This window comes from Aristolochia californica, unplaced genomic scaffold (assembly GCF_029961685.1).
Source record: "Aristolochia californica isolate CCGP_79_NKW_82.1479 unplaced genomic scaffold, dmAriCali1.0.hap1 SCAF_3, whole genome shotgun sequence".
Classification (NCBI taxonomy): domain Eukaryota; kingdom Viridiplantae; phylum Streptophyta; class Magnoliopsida; order Piperales; family Aristolochiaceae; genus Aristolochia; species Aristolochia californica.
This window is the reverse complement of record NW_027181992.1, coordinates 42,997,142-43,009,459: the sequence shown is the minus strand read 5'-3', so window position 1 is coordinate 43,009,459 and position 12,318 is coordinate 42,997,142. Positions and strand designations below refer to the sequence as shown.

The 12,318-nt window shown below is 36.0% G+C and overlaps 1 protein-coding gene and 1 pseudogene across 1 annotated transcript; both read left to right on the top strand.

Moving 5' to 3' along the window:
- The first annotated feature begins 2,266 nt into the window (after nt 1–2,266).
- On the top strand, nt 2,267–2,650 carry LOC137959579 (probable CCR4-associated factor 1 homolog 11). Its single transcript, XM_068806939.1, has one exon. The coding sequence runs from the start codon at nt 2,267–2,269 to the stop codon at nt 2,648–2,650; it is 384 nt and encodes a 127-aa protein (XP_068663040.1).
- Nucleotides 2,651–10,876: 8,226 nt separating this feature from the next.
- Nucleotides 10,877–12,242, top strand: LOC137959577 (uncharacterized; annotated as a pseudogene).
- Nucleotides 12,243–12,318: the final 76 nt, after the last annotated feature.

Here is a 12,318-nt window from a genome sequence, read left to right as displayed (position 1 = left end):
ATTCTCATATATAGGGTATTGGATATAAGACCATGTATTGATGATATGTCACAATATCATGTGTGCATAGCATAAAGGACGGGTGCCCACTTGATTAGGTAATCAAGCCTCGAACCTATAATTCTTATTACTTTCTTATTTCACTTCCTTTGATATTTGGAAATTACCTGACTTTTTTGTGAGATATGTGATCCTTTTGGTGAGAAAATGATCACAGAAATACTTCATGTGATGCATCTAGCCACTTTGGAGAACCCGTATTGTCTAGAGAGTTAAGATCTTTTATTTCAAGAGAACTCATCATAAGGGTGAAATTATAATTTTGAGAGATATCAATAAATCCAAAAATTATTGTCAAAATTATGGATATTCTGATTCTTATAAATGGTTTTATAAATAGCTATCTTATTTTTTAATGAAAATTATTTTTATTTAAAACTTTATGGGCATTGTGCACAATGGACCCCATGTTTGGGATTAAATTTAATTGTTGGAGGACACCTTAACAAGCTAGAGTTTGAGTTTGAGTGGGAAGTTAAGATAGAGGAAGAATCCTCGTTGGTGCCAAATTATACAAACATATTATGAGGAGGTTACACCAATCCTCGAATAGACTCTTATCTCATCTTGTGAGAGGACCTACCATCAAGGAGTAGTTCAAGAGAGGAGTGTGGACTTCAACCAATGAAGGAATTTTTCCACATAGCTAAGTATCTTAAGGCGTTTATTTTTTGTAAGTACGAAAATTTGAATTAATTAGTAAAAGTTTGAAATTATTTTTGGGACAACAAATACCATAAATTGTAGTCTTATACCATTTAATTCTTTTGCCTGATATAGCTTCTTATAAGACTGGGTGGACCTAGAAGTTGACAATTGGTGGACTATAGCCTCTCAAAAGCACAAGATGTTGCCTTGCAAATTGCAACATTGGGATATCGAAGTCATAGGTCTCAAAAGTGGGCTTTAGCTAGTGCCTGGCTCTTGCAAAGGTGAACATGTTGCTCATGGACTTATCAATAATGATGAACAACATGGCGGAGAGTAAGATAATACTCAATTTCCCTCAAAAGAACCTAAGACAAGAAGAAAGGAAGAAGGAAGAAGGAAGAACATCACTTACAAAGGTGAACATGTTGCTCATGGACTTATCAATAATGATGAACAACATGGCGGAAAGTAAGATAATACTCAATTTCCCTCAAAAGAACCTAAGACAAGAAGAAAGGAAGAAGGAAGAAGGAAGGGCACCACCTCAAAAACTAGCAGGTGACACATATGCATGAGAGACATGGAGGTTGAAGGGCAAAATGAGGTTTTTTTTTGCATAAGAAGATAGCTCAAGGGTAAATCTAGAATTTAAAGAGGCTAGTAAAACAAAAATCTTACTTTCTACATTTTAAAAGATCTCTACACGTTCTACTCCCCTCTTTTTGAAAATCTCTAAAATTTTATTTGATTTAGTAGTTTCTTAGAATTTCTCCTTAAATTATGTAATTTTCCTTTGATTTATATAATTAGGGAATCCTAATTGATTGAGAAGTTTTCCAAATGAGGCAATGAAAAAAGTATAAATAGGGGTGTTGGCTGAATGAAAAATAACCTAAGCCTTTTCCAAAATCTCTTTTGTCTCTCTTTCTCCTCTTAAATTCGTGCCCTGGCACCTCTCTTCTTCTCTCTTTTCCTTCTAACTCTCACTTTATCTCACTCTCTTTCTCTGATTTACTTCTCTCTTCTTCCCTATTCTTACCAACCCTCTTCACCTCTCACTTTCCACTATTTCTTGAACTTTTAAGAAAAGATAAAAGGACCTTTCGCATGTGGGTTCTTATCAAGGAGAGGGTCCCCTTCTTTAAGACCTCTTGAGCTTTTAATCACGAGTCTTCTTGTAGATCAAGAATAAGAAAGAAGCAAATGGAACACAACTGATCCACATATGCCACCTACTACTGAATCCCATCCTTAGCATGATAGAGGTGAAACCATCTAACCCTGGTGTTTTATCTTGGGATAGGGATGAGATTGCACTTGTTATCTAGTGGTAAGAAAAATGTTGTTTTGCATCAACACACATTTGAGTACATTGCCCCTTGAAGGACATATTGCTTGGGGTTGATCCATATAGGAATTGTCCTCTTCATAAGAGGAGAGGAAATCTTCTCCACGCACACAAACAGGAGGGAGCTTCCACCCACCTCTCGTTTTCGGTTGGAGAGGAGGGGAGGAGGGTGGATGGTCCCCCCTCTTCTTGTCTCACTACGTCTCCATGGACACCGAGTTTCCTGGGTTTGTTTTGCAGTCGCCCTCTGTCCACGAAAGAAACCAGCCACAAGTCCTTTACCAGGAGCTCAAACAGCCCGAACTCACTCTCCGTGATGCCGACGGAAACCTCCCTCATTTGGGTACCAACTGCCGTTACGTCTCGGAGTTCAACTTCTCCGACTTTGACGTCTCCCGCAGTCTCCATGCCGCTAGCGCCATCTCGATGCTGAAAGAGAATGGTATCGATTTTGATCGGAACAAGAGGGAGGAGATTTCTTCCCTCGACTTTGCTCAGTTGATGTTCTCCTCCGGGCTTGTTGGTAACGTCGGCGTGCATGGGTCAGTTTCCACGGCTCCTACGACTTCGGCTATCTCGTCAAGAATTTGACGCAGAGCAGTCCTGTTCGACGTGAAGTATACTCTACGGCGGGTTAGAGCGGCTGGCGACGCTGCTGTAGGTGGAGCTCACGGTAGGCAATGCCCACCAGGTTGGCTCAGAGAGTCTTCTCACTGATCAGACTTTTCTCAAGATGCCACGGAAGTTTGGGCTGGAGGCTTTTATTCATTCATTGATGGTTTGTAAAAGGGAATTTTACCACGATAAGAATGTAAAAAACTTATTTTGAAAAACAACAACATCATCAAATTATTTTGAAAAATACCCAACTTTGATCGATCCACTACACATATGTACAAGGCGACACGTAAGCTTTGATTGTCGCCACATCAGCAGTGTAATGAAGTTAGATGAACACGTCGTCTACCATACCATTATTTCGCCACGTCTTTTGCCATGCCAGTTGCCACGTCATTAAATAATAAAATTTTAAATATTAAAAAAAACATAAAAAATCAAATACACTTTTTAATAACTTATATCTAAAATAATAAATTATTAAAAAAATCTACTAAACAATTAAAAAACTAACTCTTACTTATTTAACACCATTTAATATCAATAAAAATATTTATTAACTAAAAAAAATTATTGTTACACTTTTTATTACTTTATATTTAAATATATATATATATATAAGAATGCTAATTAGATTTAAAATATTTAGAAAAGTAAAATATTTATAAATTGAAAAAATATACAAAAAACAATTTTAGAGTTTAAAAATACAATTTATTTGTATAATTTTTATCACATTATTTAAAAAATAATAAATTATTAAAAATATATATTATTTAATTAAAAATCTTACAACACCTTTTATTATCAATTAAAAATATTTATTAACTGAAAAAATATGAAAATTTTACTTGAGTTTAAAAAATAAATGTATCGGTACACTTTTTATTACCTTATATTTCAAATAATGAGTTATAAAAAATCTTATTCTTACCTATTTAACACTTTTTATAGTATCGATTTAAAAATTATTTTAATTAAAATTTTTGAAAATTTTAGTTTTGAGTTTAAAAATCAAATTTATCAATTCATTTTTTTCAAATTTATGGATAGACTTTTTATTACCTTATATTTAAAATAAAATAAATATACTAATTAATTAAAAAATCTTACTCTTACTAATTTATCATATTTTATTATCGATTTATTTTTTTTAAAATTTTTTAATTTTTTAATAGAGAGGGGGGCATCAAGGGCGAGACCGAGGGCAAGGGTGAGGGCGAGGGCGAGGCCGAGCGGTGGGGAGTGGCTGCAGTAGGCACTGCGAGAGGGGAGAGGAGAGGGGGCGAGAAGAGAGGAGAGGAGAAGAGAAAGATGAGCGGGGAAATAAAAAGTTTATTTATTTTTTATTTTTTATGAAAAAAATTATTCAATTTTTTTGTTTAATGACATGTCAACTTATGTGGCAGATGATGTGGCAAAATAATGACATGGCAGACGACGTGTTCATCTAACTTCATTGCACTGATGATGTGGCGACATGTAAGCAGTCAAAGCTTACGTGTCGCTTTTGACTGTACACATGTGCAGTGGACCGGTCAAAGTTGGGTATTTTTCAAAATAATTTGATGACGTTGTTGTTTTTCAAAATAAGTTGTTTTACATGGTTATTTTGGTGAAATTCCCTTTGTAAAAAGATTCATTTAATGAAAATACTTGTGGTTTCACCATAAACAAAGATTTATATTATTTTTTCTTTGTTACTCATGGACAAGTAAAAAAGGTGTTTCACCTTTTCGAGTCTCACACCAATCTTAATTTTCTATTTGACTGTATGGGAAACCTGAAATTAAACTGAACCTTGGGAAGCCCACTTTCCACTTTCACCGTGTTGGAGGATGGGCTTGAGTCCATACGACCAAACAAAGCCCACACATCTAAGGAGAAGATCGACATGTTCAAGAGATGTGACATCATAGTGATAGATGCCATATTCTGACATGAGAACTAGGTTAATTAAAATAGAATAGCCCTTATAATTGTGTTATAGGTGGTTATTTCTCGATTTTCAAATGAAACGTGCATTTATTGAATTTGGCATTAATCACTGCTTATATTGCATATTTTTCTCTCTTGAATTATATTTCATTGCTTTTAGGGTTTATTTCATTGCTTTTAATAATTTTTATGGATTTAATTATGGAATTTCAGAAGAATTTTGTGTGGAGAGGGAGATATTTATAGAAATGCCATTAGTGAAAGGGGTAGGTGAATTTTAAGGGAAAATCGATTTGAGACCCGAGGAGGAGGGGGAGGAGAAAGAGAGAGACTGAGAGAGTCTCTCAAGCTACCGCCGACCGGTCGAAGGGAAGTCCCGAGAGGGCTCCCCCCAGCCGCCTTCCGCCGCGCTCCACCTTCGTCCACCGCTGTCCGAAAAACGAGAACAGACCCAAGGAGACCTCAAGAGAGTCTCCGTCACGGTGAGTTCGACACTGCCATTTTCTGCTCGCCAGGCCGAGAGGTGCCCCGAGAGGGCTCCTCCTGCGCCGATTCCATATTCCGACCACCCTCCGGTGTCAATTTCGCACTTCCGACCAGGACTCAAGAGAGTCGGTCAGAGGATTATGGCTCCATTCCATCTTTCGACACACCACCTCCCTCAGTGGATTTCTATTCTTCTTTGTCAACGTCATCTCCACCCCCGACTACTCGCTCTTGTAATCCGAAGCCCTCAATTTTTGGAAATCGCAACAACCGTGAGAACGAAATTGCTGCCCAAGCGAAAGGAAGAAGAAGGGGAGTAATCCATCATTTTATAATTTAATTAGTTTCCTATAGTTTGAACTTAGGTTTTGAATGCTTATTAAATTTGATTTGAGAATGGATGTTTACTGAATATTTGTTTTCCGAATTTTTGAGTAATTAGCTAGTTAGGTCAGGATTATAATTTAGGTTAGATTCTAGAATCTTAAATCCAATCTCTTATCCATGATTTAAATTATGAGAATGATTTGTTGTGGGAATGTTTGGATTAAAGTTTTAAGTCAATTGAATAGGAAACCTGAATTACACGCCTGCCCTATTTTGTAATTTTAGCATCATCACAATAGAAAATTGATTCTCTGCATTCTATTGTAATCTGATATCTATCATTAACTCTAGGCACCCGAGAGGGGCTAGAAGTAAAGATTGAGAATCCGGACTCGTGGTTACGTGGAGCTCGAGAGACGCACGAATCATGGTAAAATCCAGAGTTGATGTTTCCTGTTGTGCAAGTAGTTAATTAGATCATTGCATGATAATTTAGGATATCATGTGTTTAGTTCAGATTAATTCATCATATTTGGTTAGGCTAGTTGAGTGAAGAATACACAAAATTCAGTCCTCCCTGTGGATATGACCCTCGCTTACCACTAGATTACATGAACGATTCGTACAATTGCGAGGTATAAAAGCCGACGTAATTAAATGTCACACCACATCGTAAATAAGAAGACTTATCATAAAGATGACACAAAGATGTAATTAGTTAAAGAGGAACATGTGTACTTATGTCTTTTCTTAGGTAAAACTTGTAGCCCTAAGAGCATTATAGACATTACAACATCCTTTCAAAAACTATAAATAGAAGCCTTTGGTTTGGGGTAGAGCATTCAAACTCTCTCCCATTCTATTAATTCATTCAAGCTCTCTTACTTAAAGGCACTCTCTCCCTTTCTATCTTCTCTTCTCGAGGATCTAATCATGGGATCCTAAATTCAACATAGTATCAGAGCGAGGAAATATTTGAGATGGAAAAGGAGAAGAAAATGGAGAAGAAAGGGAGGAAGAAAAAAAAAAAAAAAAAGAAACAAAAAGAGTTTCTCGTTTTTCCTTTAGTCTTCTTTCAAAATTCATGTTTTTCATTGAACTTTTAACTCTCTTACATTTTGTTTCATATATAAAATTATATATCATTGGAAAGATGATTGAGTCTAATTTCCAACTCAAAAAGAATAGTTGAGATCAAATTTTTACAGAAAGATAAATTGATATCTAAAGCAGCAAAGGTCAAGGAGTAGAAAAGTCTGAAAACTTCTAATTTTGAGCCATTTTATGCCATAAAAAATGAGACTTTATATGGAGAATTATATATCAAAAGAAATATATGTAAACCTATTTTCTTACCTCATCAACCAATTCTCAATATTATTTTTTTATACAGATATATCGATCTCAGAAGAGTCAATGGTCATGTTGGCCAAAAGAGAAAGAGTACTCAGTTCGGCCAAATTACAGAATCCACAATCTATCATATTATTTATCTCAAAAGAATTATATTTCGTGAAGAGAAGTTATATTTGGATGAAATTTATTTAAGTCTAGTTTCATAAGGAGAAAATTTCATGTCAATCTTATCTATATTTAAGGAGATATTTGCATTGGAAGAATCCAAGATAAAGTCGGTATCCTGTTGCATGTGAATATCCGAATTTAAGTTGATTTTTTTGCTTCATTTTTTAGTTGCTTTTATTGGTTAACAATATCAGGAAAGTATCTCATGATCTACCGTTGGAAAGTTTCTGTTTGTTAACTAATAATATCTGGAAAGAATTTTTAGAAGATCATCTTATTTTCAAAAACTTTCATTGATTTATTTGTCAAAGAGATGAAGTGTTCCTATTTTGAATTATGAACCTTTTTGGCCAACCACGAATTTTATGAGATTTTTTTGGTGATTTGGAAATATTAGAAGAATCTAATTTGATATCCTTGAGTATTAAAGCAAGAAAAGATAGATTTTTTGGTAAGTTGTGCCATAATACAAGGGAAAGTTTCCTTATTTATATTTGGAAGTGGCTGATTTTATGAAATATCTTCATCAAGATCATGATTTGGTAGATAATTTGTTTATCATCCTTTTGATTAAGAAAGATATGATTTTTGGTTTCTTTAATTAAGTGCATGATTAATTGTCTAAAGTCAATAATTGAGTTCAAGTTGAAATTTGAAGAATGGGCTCAGATTCTTCCTTGAGCCGAGTTGGTTATTCTTAAACAAATTATGGCTATTCATATTTGAGCTATTGTGAAGCTACTACTACTAGCCTCCTTAATTAGTGGATGAAAAATTGAGATGGAAAATTGACCTAAGCGCATCATCAACTCGGGCTACCTCAATTTACCAAGGAAGGACATTTCAGACTAAGTTTAGTGATAAGAGGATTCACAAATACTTTTTTTGAGCTTGTACTTAATCTATTCTTTCTTGAGTTGATTATTAGCCCTTACCAGTCCTAAGAGGATCAATAGTTCTTGGCTTGAAGTTTACCAAAGCTTGGAAATTATTTTCTTACTTCATCCTTTACAAGTAGTTAATTGCTCGGTTCTAGCTTATTATTTGGTGCATATTCTCCTTATTCAAGGATGAACTCGTTGTGGATTATTTCATGTGTCCTTATTAAGGAATTTCATTATTTAATACGTGTTATTTGAGCATATGCCCATAACCGCTACTGCTATTGTGTCTCTCTAACTGATACATTATTATTGAAGAAGGACTTCTCAGTTGCTAAATGATATCAGCATTGGTTATTCTGATGAAGAAGAAATCACATGGTGGCGCCAACATATTATCTTCCGGTGATTCCTCATTACCCTCTTATTATTTTTTAAAATCACTTTTGAGCAATGCCTATAGACCCCACTACCTATAGAGGATACGATTGTGCCCAACATCCAGTGTGAGTTAACTCTATTATTCATCCAAGAAGTGTTTTTTTAAGCTACTCTGAGAAAGTGGGTAGACTGTGCCCCACAGTTGGGCTCTCTCTGCTTCTCTTAATTCATCCAACCTCTCTCTTAGCATAAAGGCTCTCTCTCTCCCTTTCTCTCTTCTCTTCTCTTCTTCTTTTCTTCACCTCTCCCTCTCTTACTTTGCTCAAGGTTCTAATAATGGGATCCTAAATTCAACACACGGCTTTAGCAGTTCATCAGGTGATTAAGAATTCTTTATTGACCCATAAAGATGATCAACAAAATGACATAATTGCATACCCATAATACACAGTTTGTAGCTACTCTTGTATCTCCATCGAAGATAGAATCTTCCAGTACGATGTTACTAAGACGACACTTGCACTCATTAGTTTTTGTTTCTCTAGTCTAAGATTCTTGTCAACAACTTTAACAAAATCTTAATAGCCTTTTTAATTTAAAGGAAACCGCAAAGAAAAGTTGGGACCCACTTTCAGGTTTTACTGATATAAAGAGTGATTGAGTCATAAATAAACATTTGATTGACCCAAAAAGATGATTGTGAAAATGAAATAATAATATAGAAATTGCCTGCCCAATCAAGAATAGGTCTTGTTTAGTTTGAACGTTGTGAGATTAGTATGCAAGCTCCACCTCTCATTTGTTTTAGTTTAAGGATGTTGGAAGACAAGGCCCAAGCCCACACAACCATGGAAGATTTACATATCCCAGTGTATTAAAAGATGGGCCCAAGCCCATAAGACCAAGGAAGACACATGCATCTAAGAGATAAAGAAGATGGGCTCAAGGCCCATATATTAAGGAGAAGGCCCATAGGTCCATATACATTGATGGCAGGATGATAAATAAAGGGTCAACTCATAGAGATGGCATTGATGTAATTAAGCTAAAGTTTAATGGTTAAAACCCTAAGTTCAGGGGTATTATTATAATATTGTAGTTTCATAAATCTATAAATAGAGCTTCAGGGGGAGGGTTAGGAATAATCAATTCCATAACCCTTCTTCCTCCAGTTTTCTCCTAATGGGTTTCTTTCATTTTTTCTCCATGAGCTAAATTCATGGAGTCCTGAAAATCAACAAAGGATAATTTCAAAGTTAATATTTACATATACATGTGTAAGGGGACTATATTCTGGATAGTCAAATGTCTTGAAACTCTTCCTTTTTTGCATGGTAAGTGGCAAAGAGATCTTACAGGAACTTTATCCTATTATTTGTTGTAATTATATCTTTAACAAAGTTTTCCATGTTAAAATATGGGGTTGGGGCATACATCCCACTCTTAGAAAAATTATGGAACAAGTCTAAAAAAGAATTTTAGGTATTAAGTTAATTTCAAGCACAAAATTAAAATGTTCTTAATCAATATCGATGTGTTTTGTCCTTTCATAAAACACTAGATTTGTAGCAATATAAATGGTAGTTTGATTGTCACAATAAAGTTGCATTGGAGTCTACACTAGAAAGCCAAGCCAAAACATCTCACTAATTGTTTGTGCCATATCCTTGTATTTGGCCTTTGCATTGGACTGAGCTACAACACCTTATTTACTGTTGCACAAAGTCACTAGGTTGCCACCAACCATTGTACAAAAATTTGAGGTAGATTTTCAATCATGAGGAGAACCTGTTCAGTCTGTATTTGCAACTCCAACTTTAAATGATCATGGCTCTTATACAATAATCTTTGCTTTTGGTAGAAAATGACCAAAGAGAGTTGAGGTTTATGCTTGAAGAGTGACACTAAGGCCTTGTTAGTGCCTTTCCAGGAAACTTTGGAAAGGTATTTCTTATTGAGAAAATCACGGTTGAAATCACCGATAAGCTCAAGGTTCAAGTTATCAACCATTGTAAATGGATTGTATAAATATCGAGATTCGCAATTACAAATTGTAAAATTCTTCAATAAATTACCTCTTCATTCAATGGAAATTACCACGAAAAACTTGACTTCCCTGATTTTACATGGTATCAGACCAGAACCTCTGCTCCATTCTTGATCTTGCTCCCTCATCCGGCCAGGAGGTTGAGCAATTTTAGTTTTTTCTTCTCTCTGCCCTTTGCTTCCTTCTCTAAATATTTTTGCCAAGTTATTCGCCGTCAATTCGCCACCATCCACCCAACCTTTCCTCACAATTTGCTACTATTGGCTGCTCACCATTTTTCATTGTCGTTCGCCACAGTTAGTCGTCGTTCACCGCCATTCGTCGTCATTCGCTGCCATCGTGCCCCATTCTTGCACTATTTTTTTCTCTCCCACTCTTCTCTATCTACTTGAAAGCGAGATGCGAGAAGGAAACCCGATTTACAGCACCAAGCTAGGTGTTGCACTGATTTAAATTAGCGCATTCTTCCAGACTCAGCCGAGCCGAGTCAAGAAGAACTGAGCTGAGCTGCACCAATTTTTTTGTTAAGTCAACTCAAACCCTGGTTTTCTGGTGTCCAGCGCTGTTCGGGGTAAATTATTCCTTGCCCTCCTTTTATCACCATTTTCCACCATCATGGTGAATGATCAAACTTCGAATGGAGACAAGCTTGATGCTACCAATCCATATTTTATTTACCATTCCGATCATCCAGGAATGATGCTTGTTTCCAGGCCTCTCAATGGGGATAACTATTCGACATGGTGTAGAGCCATGACAATATCTTTGAATGTGAAATCCAAGTTAGGGTTCATAAACAAAACCACCATATTGTTGTCTGCCACAACCAAACCAGACGATTATACTTCATGGAGAAAATGCAATGATATGATCCTCTTTTGGACTCTCAATTCACTCACACCAGATCTTGTAGACATTGTCATTTTTTCGACCACCATCTAGGAGGTATGGGAAGATCTTCGGGATCGTTTTTCTCCAAGCGATGTCCCTCTTATTTTTCAGATTGAGAGAGACTGCTTGTCTTGCTCAAGATTATATGACTTTTGCGGCATATTACACAAAACTTAAAAGAGTATGGGATGATCTAGGATCCTATAATGACACGGTTTGCTCTTGTGGGACAAACCAAAAGAGACACAGACTGATGCAATTTCTCATGAGCCCCAATGAGTCCTACCATGCAATCCGAGGGAAAATTCTATTAATGAGCCCACTTCCTGATGTTGCCAAAGCTTACTCTTCCTTTGTACAAGAAGAGAAGCAGCAAAGCCTAGGGACTGCATGTGAGACAACGACGAACTCAACCATGGTTGTTCAAAAGACTGAACCAGTAGCTTTGACTGTTCGTCGTGGACAAGGTTTCTCTTCTAACACTCCTAATTGAATTTGCACTAATCTTATTGTGACTGTGACGATCATGTTCAAGAAGCATGTTGGAAGCTAAATGGGTACCGACCGAACCACCCTAAACATCTTTAAAAAGGCCTATTCAACGAAGTACACATTTCAAACGCAACAATAGTCATCAATCTTCCATAAAAAATGTCAAGGAGGATCCAATACTGCAATTGCCATCAGTGGTGAATGACCTCTCTAATTTGAAATTCAACAAATCTTATCTATTATGCAAGGAAAAGGGATAACACAATCCACCAATCCTAAAGGTAATGTTGTTGGCGCTTCCTCAAGTTTGTTGCAAACATTATTGCGACTCCATCAATTGATTATTGACAATGCTGCAACATACCACATTTCTTCATCTTCAACTTTGCTCGTCAACAGTAGCGAGAACACCCTTTTGCCACCAGTTTTTATGCCAAGTGGAGAACAAGGTCCGCTTACTTCCATTGGGAATTTACCTTTGACTTCCGTTGTTACTTTAAAAAATGTTCTTGGTGTGACATCCTTTAAGGTGGATTTTAATGTCAGTGAATCGAGTTACCAGAGATCTCAATTGTTCAATAACCTTTTTCCTCATTAGTGTATTTTGTAGGATTTGATGATGAGGACGACGATTGGTTTGAGTGAACAATGAGAAGGACTTTATCACTTGGTTG